This window comes from Oryzias latipes, chromosome 3 (assembly GCF_002234675.1).
Source record: "Oryzias latipes chromosome 3, ASM223467v1".
In the NCBI taxonomy this organism is placed as follows: domain Eukaryota; kingdom Metazoa; phylum Chordata; class Actinopteri; order Beloniformes; family Adrianichthyidae; genus Oryzias; species Oryzias latipes.
In genome coordinates, this window is record NC_019861.2 from 28,827,715 (window position 1) to 28,851,455 (window position 23,741).

The 23,741-nt window shown below is 37.2% G+C and overlaps 2 protein-coding genes across 3 annotated transcripts in view; one reads left to right on the top strand and one right to left on the bottom strand.

The window, feature by feature from the left end:
• Positions 1-3,164: 3,164 nt before the first annotated feature.
• LOC101161873 (dipeptidase 2) lies at positions 3,165-15,665 on the top strand. Its single transcript, XM_011493285.2, has 11 exons — positions 3,165-3,308; positions 3,610-3,740; positions 3,837-3,963; positions 4,164-4,293; positions 4,499-4,649; positions 4,810-4,879; positions 7,020-7,196; positions 11,820-11,904; positions 12,011-12,086; positions 14,864-14,999; positions 15,459-15,665. The coding sequence occupies exons 1-11, from the start codon at positions 3,177-3,179 to the stop codon at positions 15,648-15,650; spliced, it is 1,407 nt and encodes a 468-aa protein (XP_011491587.1). The 5' UTR covers positions 3,165-3,176; the 3' UTR covers positions 15,651-15,665.
• A 526-nt stretch (positions 15,666-16,191) lies between these two features.
• LOC101172318 (solute carrier family 12 member 4) overlaps positions 16,192-23,741 on the bottom strand; it is a 40,219-nt gene continuing 32,669 nt past the window's right edge. For both annotated transcript variants that reach the window (XM_004067309.4, XM_023953636.1), the window contains exons 14-24: positions 23,123-23,221; positions 22,884-23,003; positions 22,660-22,764; positions 21,493-21,661; positions 20,822-21,017; positions 20,487-20,656; positions 20,260-20,391; positions 19,767-19,874; positions 19,362-19,546; positions 19,139-19,272; positions 16,192-19,035 (exon numbers count right to left, since the gene is read on the bottom strand). In XM_004067309.4, the coding sequence (XP_004067357.2) occupies positions 18,944-19,035; positions 19,139-19,272; positions 19,362-19,546; positions 19,767-19,874; positions 20,260-20,391; positions 20,487-20,656; positions 20,822-21,017; positions 21,493-21,661; positions 22,660-22,764; positions 22,884-23,003; positions 23,123-23,221 (1,510 nt within the window). In that variant the 3' untranslated portion in view covers positions 16,192-18,943. The remainder of the gene's footprint in view (positions 19,036-19,138; positions 19,273-19,361; positions 19,547-19,766; positions 19,875-20,259; positions 20,392-20,486; positions 20,657-20,821; positions 21,018-21,492; positions 21,662-22,659; positions 22,765-22,883; positions 23,004-23,122; positions 23,222-23,741) is intronic.

Here is a 23,741-nt window from a genome sequence, read left to right on the forward strand (position 1 = left end):
TTAATTCTTAACAGTAAGCTTTCACAGGATGATACATCTGATCTTCCAACTGAGTGCAAACTATTATGAAGGCAGAGCTCCTGGTTACACACTGCAGCCTCCTCATTTATATTCTTTCAAACTTGAAATATTCTGTTTAATGAGTATTGACTGAATAGTGCAAATTGGAATTAGTCTGGTGCTGATGAGGGAGCATCAGGCAGGCCACAAATGGATTTTGGTTCATTTCAGGGGGAAAATAAGAAACCTCGCTTGCTGGTCAACCCTCTGAGATACGGCATGTTGTCCATAATGATGAGAGCGATTCAGTTCAGATCGGAGCACCCTGCTGCTTTAATAAAGTAATCACAACTTTACGGATATTATTCTGCTAATCCTCCTGCTGTGAGAGGGGGAATCCCAGCTGCCATTGTTTCCATTTGAATTGACCAAACCATTTAGTCAGAGCATCAACCTTGGTGGGCACGGAAATGGAAATACAAGTCACATTAAAATAAGCCTTCACAGTTTGACAAATAGATCAAACAAAATTGACATTATTTGCATGGCTGACTGGATGTTTGTTTAATTTACTATAAAGTATTAATGCAGGCCACTATCAGGCAAACACGTTTTTGCTATTTTTCCTGAAAAATATTTCTCTAGTTTTAGTCTTAGTTTCCTTTCTTAAAATAGTTATATGATGTTTAGCTTTTTAGTTTTAGTGATATGTCGAACATTAAAAAAATAGAAAAGCTTATCATGTCATATTTTCTTTTGTGTATTTGTGCCATAACTCATTAAAGACCCAATCTGATGACAATTGTTTTTTTAAGTGTTCCTGTGGCATTTTTCTGACAATGGAAGACATATATAAAGAAAATTAAGTTTAAATTTGCATTTCTAAGGATTTCTTTATCCAAATTATTGCAAATCAGGAGCACATGAAAAATATGTAATTTGAAAAAGAGCTTATTTGTTTTATAAAAAATACGCCACAAGCTCTCTAATTCTGATCCATTCACTTGTAGATGACTAGATCCATGTACCTATTTGTTTTCCATGCTCAAGTGGGTTTCTGGGTCAAAACTGTAGCTCCAATATTGCTCGCCATTTTTGTTGCACTGGTAATGTTAGGTTGGAGGTGTAAGGGGCTGTAAGCTAGAGGGAGAAAGTGTAAACAGAGAGCTCTCAACAATGGGAAGACGAAGGAGAGGCAGGGCTGCCCGATTCAAACGGTCCTGACCACAACTGAGAGGTGAAATTCTAAGGAGGTACTGCAGCTCTGCAAAAACTGTCCCAGAATACGATGGAGGTTTTTCTGATTTTGCCTAAAAACTGCATTAATAATCAAAAGACCACTGGGTTTTTGAATGCAATTGTTTAATGGTAAATTGTTTAAATTTTTGGTTTAGTATTTAACTTGAATGAAATGGTTTTGAGGTAATCATGTTAAAACCAGTCCTGATAAAACTGTCACTCTTTTAAATATTTATTTTCTCCATTGAGAAACCTTTCACAATGTAGCAGCTGTGAGTACTCATTATATTTTACCCTGTGTTTTACTTATTTAATTTGAAATGATAAATACTTGTATTGCACTTTTTTCTACCTTCCTTGAAGCACTAAGGTACTTTACAATCATGGTCATTCACACACTGATTGCGGCTCCACTGGTGCCAACCTATAACCACCATGGTGGTGCAATGTGGGGTTCAGTGCCTGGCCTAAGGAAACACTTTGACACATGGGCAGGCATGGCAGGAATTGAACCTGCAATCTTCGCTTCAGAGGTCAACCACCCTACCATTGCATCACAGCCACCCCAGTGCTAGGGTGGTTTGATTTCCGTCTTGCTAGCCTATGTGTAGAAATGTCCTTGGGCAAGACGCTTAACCCCCACCTGCCTCAGGTGGTTATGGTGGCAGTGTTCGGCAGCGGAGCCGCCATCAGTGTGTGTGCATGTGTGTGTGTGTGTGGGGGGTGATTGCGACTGTGACTGTAAAGCGCTTTGGGCCTTCAAGAAAGATAGAAAAAGCACAGAACATTCCAAAAAGGGCTATTTATCGCTGCACCACGGCCACTAATTGGGAACCAATGTCATGTTGCATGTATTTCAATATGATGTTGCGACTGTTTAGTCAGTTTGTCACTGGCAATGTCCCTTCAGTTGCCATGTATTTTTGTTATGGTGTGAGGTTCTTGTGATACTTTTAAGTGTCTGGGTGATGTCACACGTCTGCCTCTTGATGTTATCTCTGGTCTCAAGAAAGTGAAAATGAATTTTTCCCTACAGGGCAATTAAGAACAAGTCTAGTCGAGTTAAAAGAAGCTCTACAAAGAAGATATTTGAAAAGTGTTTTGTGGCACGCTACAAAGGTCAGGTGATCAAATACATGATATGCAAAATGGACCATTATTTGCCCGAACAATAACTGGATCAAATATTTAAATTCATTCATTTTTTTAATTCAAATTTACCTCAGCTGACTTGTTTTCTTCCTTTTCTCGTGTGTATTTTTTTCCAACATTGTTTTAACACCAACCTCCCCATTTCAAACTAGAAAATGGAAGCAAAACACTGATGAGTAAAACAAAAGATTGTTTTATTTTTATTTATTTTTTTTATTCTAAATGTAAACCTCAGTTAGTGTTTCTTCAGCCCATTACTTGGTTTGGCCAGCAGATAGCACCATCATTTTGATCAAGATGGTAGTTTAGGTTATTTTATGTATTTCATTTCATTTTATGCATCTTATTCTCAATTTTACGTTTTTATATAAATCTTATGTCTTTAATGTTAGCATCTTATCACGATTTTAGCCCCACTGTTTCTTGTGGGGATCTTTTCTGCCTGGGCTTGCTGGCTTGGTCGGTGGTTGTTGCTGCAGTTTTGTGGGTGTGGTTTTTACTGTAATATTGTGTTTTTTGTTTTTTTTTTGTTTAAAATGTTAAAGAGCTTCGAGTTGCACAATGCATGAGAAGCGCTATTTTATGAATAAAGTTTGATTTGATTCGATTTGATGCGTTTGAATGTCTCACGTAAAAGGCAGATCATCCCTTTAAACAGGTCGACTTTTACTATCTAAAAATTCTGGAAATCAAATCTTTGTACTTAACACTGGCACTAACTTCAGTTTTTAGTTGTTTTTAATCCACACATACACAAGTCTTCGTGTAAGTTGAGGTCAAACTAAATGATGCAGATGTTTCTGATAGACTCGAATGCAGCACACGCCTGTCGTCATCGTATCGTGAGTTCAAAGGCGCTGGAAACTTTACACAGTGTTCATGCAGCTTCTCAACAGGGTGGTAAACAGACCGACTTGGTAAGTCCATGTTAACAAAGTTAACTCCGTTTTTGGTGTTTTACAGATAACCTGTGATCCCATTAAAATTTGGACGCGGCTGCTTTTCTTTGTTTACTTTTCTGCCCTTTATTTGTTGTTTTCTTTTGATATTCAACACGTTAAAAAGTTTTAAGTAAGAAAAACAAGCGTACAGATGGATTGCGTATAAATTAAATTAAAATCATTTATTTAATTTTCACCATTTGTTTTCCTTTACCATTTGCCACCGTTGACTTCTTATTTTTTCTCTTCCTATTATGCTTTCAATGGGACCTTAAAGAAAATGTTAAGCGGCTGGCCAGTGATCATGTGGCTCTGGATTCTTCTGACAATTATGCCTCTGTTAACATCTGCATATTCTGAAAAGGAAAGAGCACAGGAACTGATGGACAGGTTTCCTCTGATTGATGGGTAATTGATCCATTATTATTATATCCTCCTCTGTGGCAGTAAACAAATACAACATTTTTTTAAATTAAAATCTGTCTCCCTTCTTTTATTTTTCAGTCATAATGACCTTCCTCTTAAGATCAGGGTCTATTATAACAATCGTCTCAGCCAGATTGACCTGCAGAAAATCAGCAAAGTTGCCACTGACATCTCTCGTCTCAGAGCTGGAAGTGTGCAAACACAGGTACAGTCAGCTGGTTTATTCTTTGTTTGTGCCAGTGATTCTTTTTTTTTTTTAATTTCCATTTTGTGGCATTTTAAATGACATCTCTCAACCTGTATGATTGAAAGCATTGATTTGGGGTAAGTGGGTGGCGATAAAATGGAAGCAGTTCAGTTAGTCTCCTTTGTGCCTGTTGTTTGACGCCCGTGTTGCTTTGTCAGATGTTTGCGGCCTATGTTCCGTGTGGGGCCCAGGAGAAAGATGCTGTGATGCTGACGCTGGAACAAATAGATTTGGTCAGACACATGTGCAATAAGGCCCAGGACTTGGAACTGGTCACGACCTACGACGGTACAACAAGTTCTTTATTATAAACAAGAAGTTCCTTTTTTTTCTTTGTGGTTTATTTGTTTCTTTTATGCCAGTGACTTGTGATGGATGTTGAACTCTAGTAATTGAGTGTCATAAGAGCTCTAAAACTGTTCTATGGTTTAAATGGGAGCCTTTTCCTGTACCAATATTTGTGTGTTTTGTGGTTCTCTCTTTGTCCCTGCAGACCTGACCAATTCTATGATGAAACAAAAAATAGCCTGTCTGATAAGTATAGAGGGGGGTCACTCTATTGACAGCAGCCTTGCAGTTCTGCGGATGTTTTACGAGCTTGGGGTCCGCTCCATGTCCCTCACACATAACTGCAACACTCCCTGGTAAATTAGGATGCCTTTTAAACTAATTGTCACGGTTTGAGAGCTATTTCAGCTAAATGTCTATCATACATGGTATGATTTAATCGGACACATTGTTTTTTATGAAATAAAGGAGTGTTTCTGCATGTTTCAATGTTGATATTTGTTTTTTTTCTTGCAGGGCTGAAACCTCCACAGATCTTTACGGTGTATTTCAAAGGGAGAACAACAGCTTAACACCGTTTGGCAAGGTAACTTCCTCTTAAATGTCAACGATTTATTATTAGTAGGCATTCATCATGCTACATCCCGATGTATCTGTCTATTTTAGGAAAGTGTCAAAGCATTTTAAAGTAAATTGCATGAGTCTTCCACTTTGGGCAGTCAAAAGTCATATTGCCCTTGCTAAAGTCATTTATTTTTAATACCAATGCAAATAGGAGCATTATCCAGAGGTAAATAGGAGGGCCTATATCATGCAAAATCAACTTTTTGAGCTTTTAAGTGTATTATTATGTTAGTTCCTCAGAAAAAAAACAACAACCCAAAAGTGGCTTTTTTTTTTCCATTCACACATTTCTAAACTTTTCTCTAAAAGCCTCTGAGCACCAGCCCCTCCCAGTCCATGAAAACGAGTGGGTTCTCACATTGTGACATAGGCTACGTTCACACTGCAGGGCTTAATGCTCAATTCCGATTTTTTGAAAAAATCAGATTTTTTTGCAAGGCCGTTTACATTTCCGATTAAATGGAAACTTTTGTGATCTCCTGTGTGACCGTGAAATGACCCAGAAGTGACCCGCACGTGCAGAAGAGTACTCAACGGTGAACGACGTCACTGTTGTTTGCGGAAGTAGCTAACGTTAACAATGGATGTCAACAACAGTGTTGTCAACAGCGGAGCTTTTTTTTGCATTATTACATTTATTTTCACAAAGGAGCCAGCACAATTAAAATATTCTCATTTTAAGAAGGCATTGGAGCCAGGATCGTCTGTACCCACTGTTGTGGAATGGGGATGTTTATGTGCTGGGGCGGGGCGCGTGTGTATGTAAGAGAGAGCGTGTGCAGCGAGGTAGGGAATGAGGGGGGCAGTGGGGACGTGCATTAATGTTGTGTGTTATGGAGAAAGGAGAACGGTAATAAAAGAAGGCTCCCCCCAGAAGATCTGCTATTGACTCTTTATTAACCCGCTCTGGAGAATCTGAGGGTCAGAACGGGGAAGTGAACCCCGAAGGAGGATTCACCTTCAGGCCCTGGAGAAGCTGGTCTCGCCCGCGCTTCTTCTGACCACGGCCGGAAAGGGGGAAAAAAAGTCATCGCGGGGCAGGTTCAAAACCACGCTCGGCCATTTCGCATGGAAATTTTTTCAAAAAACGCCCAGTTGCGATAAGAGACCTCGAGTTTGGCCTGAATAGAGCGGTCACCCCAAATATTAATCAAATCAGTGACCTCGGTTCCCTTCCACTGACTGGTCTCAGTAGCATCGTCCGCCATGGTTGATGTCTCGTTCCCGCCTACTTCTACGTGGAATGATGACGTTTGTAGCGTATCAATGACGTACGGGTCGGATACATCAGATCTGTGTCGTTCAAACAGTCATGAAAAGATCAGATACAGGTCGCATATGGACAAAAAAATCGGAATTGGGTCGTTTCAGTGCAGTGTGAACGTAGTGAGAACAGCCCCTTCCAGGAAAAGTCTGCGCTGCCAGCACCGCCCTCAGGCTAACACACACGCTTTCTCCATGGAGCTAGCGGTGATTAGCTTTCCTTTTATAAGCACAATATGCACATCCAACTTCCCAAAAGTTTGGATGTTGTATATTTTTGTGGGTGAAAATCAGACACGCTGCAGAGGCCGGCATAGCTTGAAGTCATGAAATGGGCACTCACAGGGAGCGAAAGCCAGTGCCTCAGAGATCGAGGCGCCTTACTTTTGGTTTGGAAAATTAGTCGCAACAATAACTAATATTTCACAAAAAATGTGTTCTTTAGTGTGCCAAAGTTACCATATTATTAAATATGGATATAGTTTACTCTGAAAGGCTTGAGAAAAACATGATGTAAGCCCTTTAAACACTACTTATTTTATTGGGGTGAACAGGTAGATGGTTGGTGCCAAATATTTACCGGAAGCCGGGTCATCCCAATAAACATGCACGTTTTTTTCATACAGCAATATTATTCAACAGTATAAGCACATCTTTGTATTGCTTTTTTTTATTAGACCGGCCTTTGCTGCTGTGATATTGAGAACTTCCTGGTTAGATTTTTGCATGTGATTGTTTAATGTGCCTGTGCATCTGAACATCTACTGTTGTTTGATGACTTCCTTTTTCTCTGTGATGCATAAATGGCTCCTCAAATTGTTTTTAAATGTCTTTTTCAGTCTGTGGTGGAGGAGATGAACAGATTGGGAATGATAGTGGATCTCTCTCATTCTTCTTGGGAAACGGCCTCGGCCGCCCTAAAGCATTCCAGGGCACCAGTTATTTTCAGCCATTCATCTTCCTACTCCATTTGTGATAACAAACGCAACGTACCTGACTGGCTCCTGCGTGAGCTGGTAAGAAAGCAAAATTACTCTGAGATTTATTGGTTGTGCACATATGAAGGAATAGATCATTGTTTACCTTCAAGAATTAATAGTTGAACACTTATGAGATATTTTATCTTTTAAAGATATAACTAACAACTTGGTCTTATTATTATTGATTAAAAACCCAATTTTATCTTTAAAGTTTTAACGAGTAGCTTTATTTCACCTATAAGCCTGCAACCTTTTAAACGTATTTCAAAAACAGATAGATCAAATGACTATCTCAGAAACAATAACTTTATTAAAAATATGTTTAAATAATCTTTAACAGAAAAACATTTTAATTTTCCTTTTACAAAAAGTGTGACAAATCTATTTAAAAATTTCTTGAAACTAAACTTTAAAAAGTGATAGATTACACATATGTGTTTGCAAAAGTTCATAATGCAATACCTGTACGTTGTTGGAGTCTGAGGAATTTTGTATTTTCCTCTCTTTAAGGATTTCCCTTTTGAAACAATAGACCGAGTTTGAGTGGACTCCACCCAATCAAGCACAGATATCTTTAATATTTGCCAAAATCATCAGAAATGAGAATACAGTTAAGTTTCCACAGAAGTCTGATACAAATGTTGCATTTCGATTAATCAGAATGTTTTTTTTCCAGACTTTTTTTAAACATCAAATTGTCAGTTTCAGAGGAAGCAAGAATACGTGTGACTTATAAAGGCAGAGGCACACAGAAACACATTCTGTATAGATGTCATACTCTGAAACAGATCAGTCACTCTGAAGTATTAGAGGACAGTGCAAATAGGCAGCATAGGAAGAAGGTTGACAAAGAACTGGACAGCTACAGTCATTGTCTGCAGGGTGGAAGGTAGAGGTTTACTCGGTATGTCATCTGGGAACACGATTATAAATAAATGAGTTTAGCAGACCTGTTGGTGAAATGTTAGCTTGAAAGAATGGAGATCCTCAGAACTGAAGGATCCACCACAAGGTGAGCAGAGGTGGCAAAGACCATATTATGACTCGTAAGCTAGTTTGGACACCATTGGAGAGGTGGATTTGTTAAGGTTCATGAGTCAGACAGACGGAAATGGGAAGAATGTGCTGCAGGTCAGAGGATTAATGACAGGGCTGGCGAATGTACTGACAAGCCCCTCTTAAGTGTTCTGTCAAAAATAAAAGGAGTACTTTAAAGGCTTAAAGAATAAGATTAATTAAAGGGAGTACAGACTTTTTAAAACAGTTTAATTCTGAACTTCTTTTAGTTTAAGTTATAACTATTTATTTATTTACTATTGTTATGTAATGGTTTTCTTACTTTTTGATAATTTTGCACCATTGAGGTGGTGTGAATGTGCTTTAGAAACAAATTGATATTGACTGTGATGGAGTAGGATGATCAGTAAGATTTATGTAAAGAGGATTTATTCAGAAGAAGACGTGGAATATGCAGACTTTAGGCTGAACATTCTTACGTGTAAACACATTATTTGCAGTAACAAGGACTGGAAGAGGCACAGACATAATCACTGTGTTTTATGACAATTTTATGACTACCCCTCGGCTGACTGAGTTTACTGATATAATCAGTTAATTTTCCTGCTGTTGCAACACATTCAACACATGGACAATATAGAATACAAGTTCATTGAAGAAAAGCTTGTCTGGAAAATGGTGTTCATGTAAACAGTTAGTACCAGTAAAGAGAGCAAAGAGCACATAAAGGAAAAACTGTAAGATTCATTCTGAAAAGAAGAGGAGTAAAAGTTTGTCACAGCAGAAGGAGAGAATATGTGTATAAACCAGAGGTACAGGAATAGGATGTAAAGAAGAAAGTTGAGAATAGATTCTGTTTTTATAAGATAAAAAAAAAAAAAAGTTTTATACTTTTTTTTTTTAATATAATAAAGTTTTATACTTTAAATGTATCAGTTAAGTATTAAATGTTTTTTCAAAAAATAATGTCTGATGTTACAAAAAAGAAACCAAAAATACTGAAAGCTAGCGCAGTAACAGCAGAATCCCATGGCACACATATTCTATATACTAAAGCAGGACATATTTTTGATGTTTCTGAAAGTAAAGAACAAGTACAAAAGACACCATAATTAATACAAGCTCATGCACACATAGGGTGGCTGCAGCCGTGGCGTGGTACGGCAGTCGACCTCTGATCGGAAGATTGCAGGTTCGATTCCCGTAGGGTTCAGTGTCCTTCAGCAAGACACTGAACCCCACATTGCCTCTGGTGGTTATAGGTTGGTGCCAGTGTAAGTCAGCAGAGCCTACATCAGTGTGTGAATAAGTGAATGGAGCTGTGACTGTAAAGTGTTTGGGGCTTCGAGAAAGATAAAAAAGCACCCTGTACCATTTGAAACTTAAGTAAGAAACATGAAAGAAAATATGATGGGGAAGCAAATAAAATATTCTGTCTGTCTTTCTCATCAGACCCATGGTATGAAAGGCAAACATCTAGCATTGTTCTAAAAATAGCAAGTCATAGGAAGTCAGAACATGTAAATGAGACATATACAAACTAGGCACAAACAAGGAAGCCAAAAGTTCAGTAGAACTGAGGAATTTTGAATGGTATTTGTAACCTTGACACTTGAATCTATCAGCTCAGTGGTTAAGTAGGAGAGTGTCCGTTCAAATTCTTGGAGATTGTAGGTTTAAGACTTCAATTACCCAGAAGAATAGAATGAAATGGCCTTAAATGTATACATGGATATATTGAAAAGCATATGGTTAGTATTATTAAAATATACAGACACACATAAAATATAAACATATAAACACAGACATGAAGAGTAAATTAGTACTGTCTGATTTAAATAAACTGTCAGAACTTAGTGCAAAAGTGAACATGCAACAAATTATTTTTAAGTCTGGTAGTGCACGTTTTGGCTGTTCTTTAGGACTTGGTTAAATATCGTTCAAATTCTTTTAGCTCTGCTAATATATAGAAGACTATACATCTTTTCAATGGGGACCAAGAGGGAGCCTGTTATTTCTTCACTGCAGTCTTTGGAGCTGTTTGCTGCCTTTTTGCCTGTAGCAGTGCAGTCTGCATACCATTCTCTCAAACATGTGTGGTTGCATAATATGGAGGCGATTCTGTAGCATAATTAAAAATAAAAGTCAAAACCAGAAATGCTTTTTCATTTTCAAAATGATTCTGCATCAAATGACTCAAAACTAAAATGAAAAAACATTCCTTCAAAATTATTTTTCCTTTTCTACTTCAACACCGCTTATTCTGTCCCTTAATTAAAATGATAATGAAAATGGTATTTGACATTTCATTTTCAAAAAGTTCTCTGGTAAATGTGTAGCATAATTAATTTAGAAATGTATAATTTGACAATTAAAATGGATTAACAGTAACACTTTTTAATTTTCAAAATGTAACTGCATCAAATGACTAAAAATTAAAATGAAAAAGCAATACTTCAAAATGCTTTTTCATTTTCTTCTTTAAAACCGCTTATTCTGTGTCATAATTAAAACGAAAATACAAAGAGGGGATTGAATTTGCATTTTAACATCCACCCTGCGAACATTGTTGCATAATTCAATTCGAATAAGCATTTCCATTGGGGAGGCGGGGCGATTACGTCAGTGCTTTATTTGTGTGTCCGGCTGCTAAGAGACATAGACACACCAGGAGCAGTGGAGCTTTGTGTCAGCGGCAGAAGAGATGGCTTTGTGATGGTTGTGAACTTCTGATGATTGTACACAGCTTCTCAGGACTACGTAGCAGCATTTCCGCCTTCTGCGGTCCTCCTTCGGACGCAACGCGGACAAGCTTTTTTTCTTCGGACCGGCAGCTGCCTTCGCATTGCGGAGCGCGAAGCTCCTGATCGCCGAAGGCAGAAATGCTGCTACAATCTCAGAAACCATCATATGAATTTGTGTTTCCGGTGGTGTCCAGAACAAAATAAAGGATGATGTAATTCCCACATATTTACATCCGAGATGCTCATTCCCCGTTCAGAGTTTTAAGTGCCTCCACGGCTAAGGTTTTTTGCACATATTAGCTTAATGCTAACCTGTCTACCGGGTCCTCCTTGCAGCGAAAAAAAAAGCACTGACCGCACGGACTTAAAAAAAATGTGATCGAGCAGGCCCTTAATATTAATTATAACAGTAATAACCATGTTTGAGCACAATGGTGTCCATTAGTGCATGTTGTACTGGGGGACAATCCACAAACCCAGTGATGGTCACCAGAAGTACAGTAAGTAATGATTTTAACTGAGGAAGCAATTGTTTCAAGTCTAACTGGCTTGCTGGAACCCTAAGGCAGCTGGCAGACATTAGCAGTCCAACCTCATAGGCCAGTTACAGAGGCTAAAACTCAGATCTGAAAGGAGTTCTGGAAGACCATGGAGAAAGACTATTGGCCTGTCTCAAAGAAATTTAGTATAAAGATATACTTCAACTTATTGTTGAAGATATACTTTAAGAATCTCCCTGATCCCATCAACATGCCTTCTGGTGAGAATGCATGAGTGGGCTGGGGAATCACCCAAGACGTACTTTGTTTCTTTTTTCTGCGAAAGCACCTGTCTCTTTTGTTTTCTCTTTTGGTTTTTTACAAGAGTTCTCTGTGCTAATAGAGCTACTCTGTTTTAGGAACAGAAGAATGGCTTAATCATGGTGAATCTCTACAGCAAGTTCATTTCCTGTGGTAAAGACGCCAACATCTCTGACGTTGCTGGTAAGGCATTTGTCTTTTACAACTTAGTTTTATGCTTCAAAACATCAAAACATTAATGATCACTAATTCATGTGTTAACTTGACTCAATGTTCAACTCCCTAACAGACCATTTTGACCACATAAAGAAGATCATTGGGGCTAAGTCAATAGGAATAGGTGGTGACTTTGATGGTGCTGATAGGTAAGAAAATGCCCTTTTTTTTACTTAACAGTTCAGCATTTTTTTTTTCTTTATCTGACTTTAATCAGCTACTAGAAAACTGACATCCTGTCTTTTGTGATGACATTTCTTTAACACTTACCTTAGCATTTTTGCAAGGGCACATACAGTTCTCCTCGTACGCAAGTTCTTTAAAAGCATCTTATTTTTTACGTTATCCTACAGAACACAAATATGATTTGACAAAACTGCCTAAGATTAAGTTCAAATACATTAGAACAAGTCTGACTTGTTTATTTTATGCAAGATTCCAGTTTGTCAAAGTGTGAAAACAAAAATCTTGCCTGAGAGCGGGCAGTCCAAAGGATCTGGTAATTAAAATCTAAATGATCAAAGCAAATTAAGTAACATGAAAAATAAAAATGTAGAACTTGATAAAAAGAGGCCATTCTGGTTAAGTTCTAAAGACCTATTGGGGAAGCACTGTTACATTGCTTTATGGGGATTTTACCAAAAGCCATCTGGAGATAGTTTTTTAGATTGAAGATGTTTCGCCCCTATCCAATAACTTTCTCAGAACTGAGACAGAAATTGAGAAAAAACGTCCAAAACTTTTAAATAGTTTTCAAATCAAAAACTTTTTCTTTGATTTTAAAACAATTTTAACGGTGCTTTCTAGTATAACGCTCTGCCAAGAACCATGGCCTCATCTCACCTGTCTTACTGTATTTTAGAAGTTGCCACACACACATTTTTTTAGAATATATTGTTTAGGTTAGTTCATTTACAGTGCAATGCATTATGGGTATAATTCACATTACTTATTCACAACAGCCTGTCTCAGTTAGACACCATACAAAGTCAAATCAGGTATTCTTTTTGTGTAGGCAGTGGAATGTATATCAAATCAGTTAGCTAAATTATTTGTTGATTGACTTGTATGTCTTTGTTGCAGTCACAATAGCCCTTGTTGGAGGAGGTTGGTCCCAAATCGCATTGGCAAAAATATTTGCCCACTTTCTCTTTATCAAAAAACTTTTTTTTCTTTAATAAAAGTTATGAGAATTTTTGGTTTTAAAAGTCTTTTCCTCCTCTCACTATCTGAGCTACACCTGATGCTGCAGGTGAACACAGATAGCAAGGCAGGAGACATTAATCAACTAATCCAATCTCACATCATTACAAATATGCAAATAGAAATGATCTATTTCTTTCTTAATATAAAATGGTATTAATATTATAAATTTCAGATAATTCCAACTTACTGTATTTTCCGGACTATTAGCCGCTACTTTTGACACCAACTTTTGACCCTGCAACTTATTCAATGATGCAGCTAATTTATGCTTTTATTAATCGGCCGCCAGGAGCGCTCTAGCAGTCTCAGAGGGTAGACTGCCTGCATAATTCTATGTTCAGCATTAAGGATTGTTGCTTTGACACGCACTCAAGCAGCCAAACAGCATGGACCTGACTTCAGTTGTTAGACACTTAAGTCATGGTGCAATAAAAGAAACACCCATGCCCAGCCGCATCCCAAGAATCCCAAGATCCTTTGGTGCCATTAGACCCAACATGCACGTGACTGCCACTAATATGACGCAGCTTTCTAGTTAAGAGACATCGTTAAAAGCAGCGTGAAAAAATCAACCATCACCAACGGGTTTGGAAAAACCGGTCTGCTGCGTGCCAGAAGTTTCCATCACTGTTGTAGAAGGAAACTTCTGGTGCATGCGCTGCGCCGAGGCGTGCGCGCTTTGCAGAGCCACGTAGAGCACGCATAGGCGCGTGCCGCGCGCGCTTACATCCTCAATCTACAACACTGTGGCGAACCGGGGGTTACCCCCGCTTTAAACCCCTAAGACTCATGGAAGGTGGAAAACCGGAGTGTGAATTTCCACACCATAAGTGAGGGAGCTGTTAGCTGAAGTGTGGTCCATGCTGTTTGGCAGATGTGGGTGTGTTCAAATAAATAGGCTAAACTATTGGTTACTTCTCCCTCTAAGTCAGTGAGACTACTATGGTCTCAGTGACGAGTCAATTGAATAGCAATGAAATGTGATTTGTATTAAAGTGTGATTTGGGAGTGTGTGGCTTATAATCTGGCTCCAACAGTCATTTCATGTTTACAATATTATCAATGAAACTAAGAAAAAGTGGTAAGAACCCTTCAGAAAATAAAGAAGCTGTTTGTTTACTTTTTCCTGGAAATTAAAAAATAATATCTTAACTTGATGTATCACTTCTCACCGGCATAAACTAAACTTTAGCTACACAAATCATTGAATCAATATTTCTACCGCAGGCTTTTCCATCAGTGAACAGAACGGCAGTTGTTACGCATGGCTGTAGAACACACAGACCCATTGCACTTGGAGTCCTTTACAAATGTATAGTTTAAAAAAAACCATTTATTTAGATTTTTGATATCAACGGATTTGTCCTTTTTTTTTTTTACAATGGATTTTAATTGAGGTGAACTGTATTACTGCTGATGCATTTACAAAAACTGTTAAAAAATTATAGTGGGTTTCTTTTCAGAAGCAAAAGGAAATGTGTGCAATTGACAATTATCCAGTTTTCAACATTATTCAAAGAGGTTTTTTACAAAAGTAATTCTTTCACAAAAATATTCTTTAAGAAATTATTTTAAATGGTTTCATTTACCATTGTTCTTGTAAAATTAAAAAACTACTGAATTTGAAGGGAATGATACTGTCAGTATATTTTAAAAAAATGACACATTTAAATGACAGATTTAAGAATTGCTTTCATCCACATTTTGCTTTGATTTACAGCTTTCCTCAGGGTCTACAGGATGTGTCAAAGTACCCCGCCCTCATTCAAGAACTCCTGAAGAGAAACTGGTCTGAACAAGACCTTGCAGATGTCCTCCGAAGAAACTTCCTGCGAGTGTTCAAGGAAGTCGAGAATGTGAGTTAGTGAAAACAGAAGTCCCTTTGATGGCAGTAAGGGAATACTGTGTTAGCAACCAGCTCAGCTGGCTCAGTGGCGCATTATTTTACTGTGACAACACCCAGCACCATGTAACAAATAGTCCGCTTTTTGTGAAAAAAGCGGTGTAAACCGAAAAAAATAACAAGACTAAACTACTAAAGACTGATTGAATACTTATTTCTACTGTAAGTGACCATGGTGTAAGTAGGATAATAGCCTTTGAAGTGTGCAGTATCAAAAATTAACGCAGATCGCAGACGCAAGGGTCCTCTGCTTCGCGTAAGATGGTTCAGGCTTCCACGGCGGGCGTTCATTTCTGACAAGGCACACTTTGTCAGTCATTATCCCTTACCTGACATTACATAGAAACCATCCTTTTCAAAAATGTTCTGCACCATGCCCAATTATCCTTTTTCTTCATGTTTGTCCCTGCAGGTTCGTGACAACAGCCAGCACCTGATGCCCAGTGAAGACCAGATTCCCTCTGAAAAAGTTAAGAATCTCTGCAGACTAGACCGTCATAATCCAATTCTTCAGAGATCAATTTCTGGAGCAAAGTTCATTTTACCGAATTTGTATCTCATGTCATCACTCTTACTTCTTTCTAGCATTTTTATGAACAAATAAACATCAAGAATTACAGCTTAGTTCTAAATTATATTTAAGGAAGAAAATGTATATACATCTTTTTTTTAAGAATTATTTTGTGAAATCAGTAATGAAGATAAACAGAGCTTTTATCCTAGATCAGAAATATTTCAGAAATACTTGCATATAATCTATTTAATGCACTTATATATATATATATATATATATATATATATATATATATATATATACATATATGTATAATTTCACAAACTGATGTAAATTTTATTTTTTATTTTATTACTAATATTCTTTTTTCTGAATTTGTTGCATAATCTTTAAAGAAATGTACACCTAGGAATTGTTAGAATTGTAACACTAATCAAGAAAATAAAGATAAAAGTACGTTTTTATCTTTGAATTCAAATTTCTGGGAAACTGAAAATTGATGATAGTTTTCTGCCGAAAAACTTTTTAAGTTTCATTCTTTACACACATACAACAATTAAGCCAAATCATCAGCATAGAACAATGTTTTTCTTTAAAGTATCAGCAATTTGCTCATAAAAGATAAAACAGGTGTGTGTGCTCTGTTTTAATGATATTAACCTTTTAAAATACTTTTACATCAATTTTTAACAGTCTAGCATGTTTTTTCCCATCTTTTTAGGCATTTTGACTGAAACAGTTTCTTTTTTTTTTTACATTTACATTTACAATACATTTAAAAAGACACACACAAAAAACTATTCCTCCTTTGTGCAAATAAGAGCCCATATTTGTGGCCTTGAATGACATAAGATAACATGGTTTTACTGATATAGAAATCAATGGAAAGCCCAATTCTGTATTTTGTGTTTCATTTGAGATCATAAAGTCTTAGCAAACAAACACTTAGCAAACAATTTTTGACTTGTCAGAAGATGAAAAACATAAAAAAACACAGGGCAAACATACTGTTTTAAACAGTCAAGATACTAAGTATCAAATAAAAATTATAAGAAATTAAAAAGGCAGCCACAAGAAAGGTAATAAATAAAAATAACACTTAAAATTAATGGGTAAAAAATAAAGTATAAAAACAAATTTCAATAGGTTTGCATGCAGTCTCTGTGTCTATTACAAAAACGTTTGTCCTAAATTTTGTATGCAGATGTTTTGTAAGCCAGTCTGATTTCAGGATTGATAAACAGCAACCCCATCCCAAATGTTAAGAATCAAAAACAAACTGAACATACTTTTCTCATTATCACAGAAGGCATCATTATTTACAATTAGGAATTTTGAATGTCTACCTAAATTGCAGGCAAAAAGGAAAAAGTGACCTGTAAATAAATATTTTCATGGTAATGTTGCAAATTTCTTACCAGATGTAGGATATTTTCATGCTCAACAAATCAGACTGTTGCTCAACAGCCTTAAGTTCAGGTTTAATCATATCACAATTCCAATTGAAAATTGTATTTAAAACCTGCTAAAATAATTTTACTAGAAAGAATGAAAATAGCTAAATATACATCACACGGCACAAGTCTCACTTTTACACTAACCTCTGCACTGAACTTTAAATGCAACCAGAAAGCCAAGAAAATGAAAGGGAAACTTGCTCAATTAAGTTTGGTTGTTTGCTTATTGTCTGGAAAATGATCTGGATCTGCAGTGTTAAGAAATTTCAACTCAGCCTCTCATTTAAACTTGAGGTCAAGCCAAATTGTATCCCAAGACATTTTATGTAAAAAACTGTAAAAATGGAATGTAAAAAAAATTGATGCAAAGTTTTTTTCCCTACACACTAAACATTGGGGCTGTTTGCCTGCAGTAACATTGTGAAAGAATCTTCTTGAATTTTATTCAGTTACCACTTTTCCATTTTAAAAAGTGGGAATTGTGAAAGAGAACATTTTTAAGGTTACAATAACCAAACAGCTGAATACTAAATTCATTATCGTTCTGACCTCGTCAAAAGCAAGACTTGTTCCCATATATTTAGGTTTCCGTCACATGCTTACAAACTCAGTACTGGATAGTGATACTGGTTTCAGCTTGCATTTTCACAAGGTTCTTTGTTGTCATTCTGGGCCCCATTTACATGTTTTTCTTTGACATCCAATCACATCAATAACTGAGGGGCAGAAATTGCTTTCTTCCTTCCTGTTATGATGCCTGTGTATTCATCCTGTGTTTATACCTTTATATTACATTTTCTCTATGTAAACACAGGACTTGAAGTTGCGTGCAGAAGTGCCACAGACTTCAGAAACTCCAAACTGTTTCCTTCGGTTGACTGTTTTGGATTTTCAAATGATGTTTGTAGCAAGGCTCTCAACATCTGTTCATAATTGACTCTAATTTGAGGATCTATTTACTCATAAAACACCTGTAATATCTCAAGCTGGTGAGTCAAAATTATTTTTAAATTGAGATGAAGGCAGTTGCTGACTGAATTCTTTTCTCTTTATACAGAGATTTTATAAATAGTAGATAAAAATAAAAAATAAAAATGGCGATAATCTATTCGATTCATAACATTTCCTTAAGTAAACTGATAAAAAATGTTTTTTGCTCCTCTATGAATATTTGTACTTTGTAACCGTAGTTTTGTGTTGGAAAACTATGTGATTGGGTGTAAAGAAAAAAAAAAGATTAGGAGTAAAGAAAATAATATCACTTGGTTTATGAGTGAATGTCAAAGAGGTGTTATCCCTCACATAATTTAATTTAAATTTAATTTTTAATCCCCAAATCCCTCAGAACATGTTTCAGCATCACCCAGTGTGGTACAACCAAAGAATTCATATCTAAAAGCTGCCAAACACTGATTTTTTTTCTAAAAGCAGTTTGACCTATATATTAACAAGCAGCTCGTCCAGAGACTGGTAATTATTGATAAATTATGTTTAGGAATGTATTTTTATTTTACTAAATGTATTTGTTTATTGCACTTTTGGATTTTTTTTAATGTAAAGATGAATATGAACTTTTGGTAAAAGCCAACATGGAAGTCATTTCATGTATCCAAACAGTATAAATAGCACAATTCTTTGTATTGTAATAATTGTACAAAAATACAGATATTTTCCCTCTATCCATAGCAAAATTATGTTGAGCATCTACAGTAGCCAAAATACTAAAATGTACACATTTGTGTATTCTTTTTTTTTTTTTTACATTGTTTTTCTATATCTTTTAGACTCAACAGTTTGCATAAAGTTTAAAATGAATGCATCTGAGTAGTTCTGCTGAGAAGCACAGTAGGTGCTGCCTTCTTTTCTGAAAACAGACTGTGTCCTGGTGTGTTCAAAACCGCTCCCCATGTTGCAGCTCCTGACTCCTCATGAATAGATGGTGATGACCTCCCGCCCTCCTCCTCTCACCAGCAGCACTCTCTCCAAACCTTCAGTCAACACTTCCAAAAACTCCATATCTGGGCAGCTTGTTAAGAAGAACTAAAAACACAAGTGCTCACACACTTCACGTTGACTGCAGTCACACCTGCATCCATGCGGATTTACATAGGCAAAAGATACAGTTTTCATTTCCATCTGCATTACGAGGTGGCCCTGGCATGTTGAGGAGCACTAATCGGGCATCATGGGATTTGTTGACAATCACTTCATTCAGCTTCACTGCTGTATGCATTCTTCGCACGTTGGACTGATCCCTGTGAAGCAGCAAGCATTAGTCTGACTGAAGAAACTCAGTTCATGAGTACTCAAATCATTAAAGTTTGTTTATAAAAAAATGACTCACGGTTTGAGGCTCATGAGTTCTCTGAAATTCTCTGGGGCATTGCTCCTGTTTTTCCTCTCAGCCTCACACTTTTCTCTGGTCCACGTCATCTGAACCTTGTCTAGGGGAACGTCGACCTCCTCTTCCTCGTCTGAGTACAGGCTGCCCATCCGCACCAGAGAGTGTCTGTCTTTAACCAGCTGTGCCTGCATGTGTCATCCAAATGTCAAAAAACTATTTTGTAAATATAGTTTGTGCTTATAATAGAGGAAACTCAAGCCACTAAACCCATAAATATGCCAAATATTGTAACATCTTTCCTCCTTGCCACTAAACACATAAATATGCCAAATACTGTGACCTCTTTCCTCCTTATGGTCATTAAAAACAATAAAAAGACAGATGAAATTGAGACTTGGAGCATACCTCTCTTTGTTTCTCTGCACTGGAGAGCCTCATTTGCCTCAACATCTGGGACCTCTGCTCCATCATTAATGTTCGCTCGTAAGTGTATGCAGAGATGTCACTGTCATGCTGAAATCCCATTGAACAAATGTTTAATGTACATATCAAATCCCAATAAAACATGTTTATTTAAGGAGGTCAGTGTGTAACAGCATGTAATCCATTTGATACAGGATTTTTATGTTTGAGGTTCTGTGAACAAATTTTTTCTTTATTTTTTTTTCATATTCAACTATAGTTTCTTGTTTTCCAATGGTCTCATCATGCTGCAGCACTCATGCATCTATCTTGCCAGAGGCAGAGTGTCTTTCATGCTGCAGCAGCAAGAACATCAGGTTTCATTTTTGATTACCTGGCAAATATGATTCATGTTTCCTCAAGAATTGCCAGGACAAGCGATTTAGCATTTAAAAACCCTTAAATAAAAGATCTATGGAGCAAGATGAGCTCTCACCATTTCAACAACCTCCACCTCAGCCTCTATTCTCAGCTGGTACAGAAACGTGGCCAGGTCTTTCTTCATCTGGATGCTGTTGTCGTCCATCTGGGCTACTGTGAAGATGCGCATTTTGCATTTCCTCCAGACCTAAAATAAAACATACGTGTGGGCTTCTTTTTACAGGACTATATATGATAATCTTTTATGAGCAGTCTCTTTTAGAACAATACGTTCTTACTGACTTTGTGTTGTTTGAGCAGGAAAGGCAACAGCATTAGCATCCCCCCGTCGTGTACGATCCACCACACATCAATGTTGCCATCTGTGAAGCGTTCATGGTTGCTCGGGTAGAAGGACACATTTTTAGGCACCATCAGAGCCAGATGTGCAGCTGTGGTGCAGCGGACTGTGTCTGGGAAAAATTAAAGTACATTAGCTTAAAAAAGATGCAACCAGGGGCAGTGTAGAGTGTATTTATCTATAAAATCTATAACAACAGTTTGGAGTGAGGCAATAAACAATGATTTGGGTGTTCAGCTAACATGTTGGAGGGTCAATAACACAATGGGACTCCTACTAATAAATGTCTTCCAGACTCGAGGGTCTTCACTCTGTCTCCAGCCGTAAGGCCAGCCCATCACCACAGTGTTGTGCTTCATCCCCCCCAGACCACAGGACTGGATCAGATGAACGATGCCCTCCCGCACCTTTGCTGCCACCACAACTTGGCAGAAACCTTTGACTCGCTCGATCTCCATCATGTTCTTTATGGCCTAGAATCATTAAGAGATACTGAACATTAATATATCTACAACACAAGGAAAAAGTAAACTATATTCTAAGTTTGGCATAGAAAGTAGCATCTGATTAAAATCATTACTGTAAAGCCGTTTGTTTTTTAATTAAGATGTATTAACATTTTTATCTCAAGTTAATCATGACAAATGTTTTAATTTATTTTTATTATTTTCAAAGAAATATAGCCTCAACTACCCATGTCTTTCTAATCTGATCAGAGTGACTCACCCTGTTTTATTTACTCCAGTTGCATGTTATCCATAACTGTGAAATAAATTAAATAACCTCTGCCAAAGAAAAATACAATGTATTGCTGTCAAGAGTAAGAGTCTCAGTGTCATTTTCTAAGTTACAAAGAGTGCTCATTGCTACAATCAGTTCAAGCACAGTCAGCAAAGCCATACAACAGTGAACAATGGTGCACACTGTGTGCTACTTTCTAGAATTTACCTGTTCAGCTGCCTGCATTTCCCCAAAGCTGTCCAGGAAATTTCCCTGAATGACGGAGCCTACAATGGTCAGACCTTTTCCTGCCTTCAGCTGGGAGGCAAAAGTGAGCATGCGGGGATATTTCACATGAAGGTCTTCATCGAGCTTTAGCAGCACTAGCAGCTGAGGTCTGTAGGGCAGAATTTTCATTGTCAGACAAACTGAATTGAAAAAACTGAGTTCATTCATAATGTTTTAATGTTTACTCATTTAAAAAGTAACACTGGTTTTTAGATTAAAGGGTCTGATAACAGGTGACATGCACAATAGAAGGTTTTTCACTTTTGCCTCTGTCGCTGAAAAAATATCTTCTTCACACATCTTCCATCTTTCTCATAGACCGCAATAACTGCTTGGTCCTTTTCTTCTGTTTTCTTATCAAAGTGACTCATCTGTTATTTCCTCTGCATTTAAAATACGTCATATTTGACGTCTGAAAAGAGTGTTTGTTGAAGACAGACAAACTAAACTTGGTACTTGGTGCTGTGTGCAGTGTGCCATCCTAACTTGCTGGTATTGCTTGGCATGTATGCTTTTAGAAGCAACCACACACGTTCTGAATTATCCATTCAAACAAATAGCATCTATTAGTGAGTTTATTTCTCCCATTTTTTAAGCTGATTAACTCTTAACAATTTTTTCATTTGGCAATTAGTGTAACCAGTTAGAAACCGAAAGGCAACCAGTATTATAGATTTATATTTTAACCCTCCTCAATGCCAAATTGCACATTTAACCATTATGCAAAAAAAAACAAAAAGTTAACAAAATATTGTGATTGTTTAAATGTTATTGGGTAATGGAGAGGAAAGTCTAAGGCTGCAGTTTTTTTTCTGTTTTTTTTTTTTTTTTTTCCGTAACTGAATCCAGATGTGTGAATATTTACTGCAAGACAGACTGGTTGCTTTATCAGCAGGAAGTGCCATGTGGAAGAGATCACAGGTCTTAAAGAGCCTAAAGATTGGTTCCAAAATGAAAAACACAAATGTAACTTTTCCATGGAGGAGACTTGTTTTTAACCTTTACTTGACATCCTTTGCTTTAAATATCTTTTTACTTTTAAATGAAACACAAATCAACACTGATGTTTTTGTAAGGTAATAGTGTCTTCTGCTGTTGTGGTTGTACCTCCAGTTCTTGGTGTGTGGGGGACCGGCTTCAAGTCTCAGTAGAGCATAGCGTGCAGCGCTAAGGGATAGTCCTCTTATACCGTCGCCCCATTCCTTCTCTGCTCTGATTATATAAGTGAATACAGTGTAGAAAAAGATAAAGGGAGTGATCACCCTTCATAAGTTTTGACTAGAGAGGCAAGCAGGTCAGAGGAACACATGTAACATCAACTTCATACATACCCCTGATATTCAATATACTTGTAGATCATCCCTGCGATGCCCATGGCTACAATGGCATAGTACCAAGAGGATATAAACATAAGTGCCAAGCACATGCTCATGCCAAGAAATGACAGAGCCCTGTGGATTTAAATGACCAAACAATGGCTTTGCGTCATACAAAATTATGAGGGTTCAAAAAATGTATGAGAAACAAACTAGATGCAAAAATGTGCACACAGTGTCCCAACTTCACTCACCAATGGTAATACTTGAACCGTGGCCTCCAGTTTGGAGTTCGTAAAAGAGTCTGAACTGCACAGGCTAAGTTCACAAAAAGATAGCACATCAGGAAGAACCTGTTGACAAAGTAAATAGGATCAATAACCTGCAGAAACTTTTAGCAAGGTAAAACACAGAACTGGTCCATATGTTGAACATTAGCATGATGAAAATATTTGAGAGTACAGAAGCGTACCTGTATGCAGACATCTAACTGATGAATGAGGGGGGACATTTGCTTTTTTTTTTAAGTATAACAAGACCCTTAAAGAAAAACAAAATAAAATAGGACCTTTTTCCAATATTTATCAGCTGTGTTTAACCAGTGCTTCTAAATAAACAGTAGAGCCTTAGGGCCAAAATGTTGTAGCGTGTCCTACCCGAGCACAACTTTGGTATGTAAATTGTCGAGGCCAAGAAATTACGCATTAAATATCTATTGATAGATGCTCTACTGCCAGAGACATGAACTCCCCCACAGCTGCAGGTCTTTCAACTAATGCAGGTTGTTTTAAAACTGAAGGAAAAAAGAAGTAATGGCCCCTATGCTTGTGGTTGACCGACATGTCAAAATCTGCTTGTGTGATGTAGTGAAAG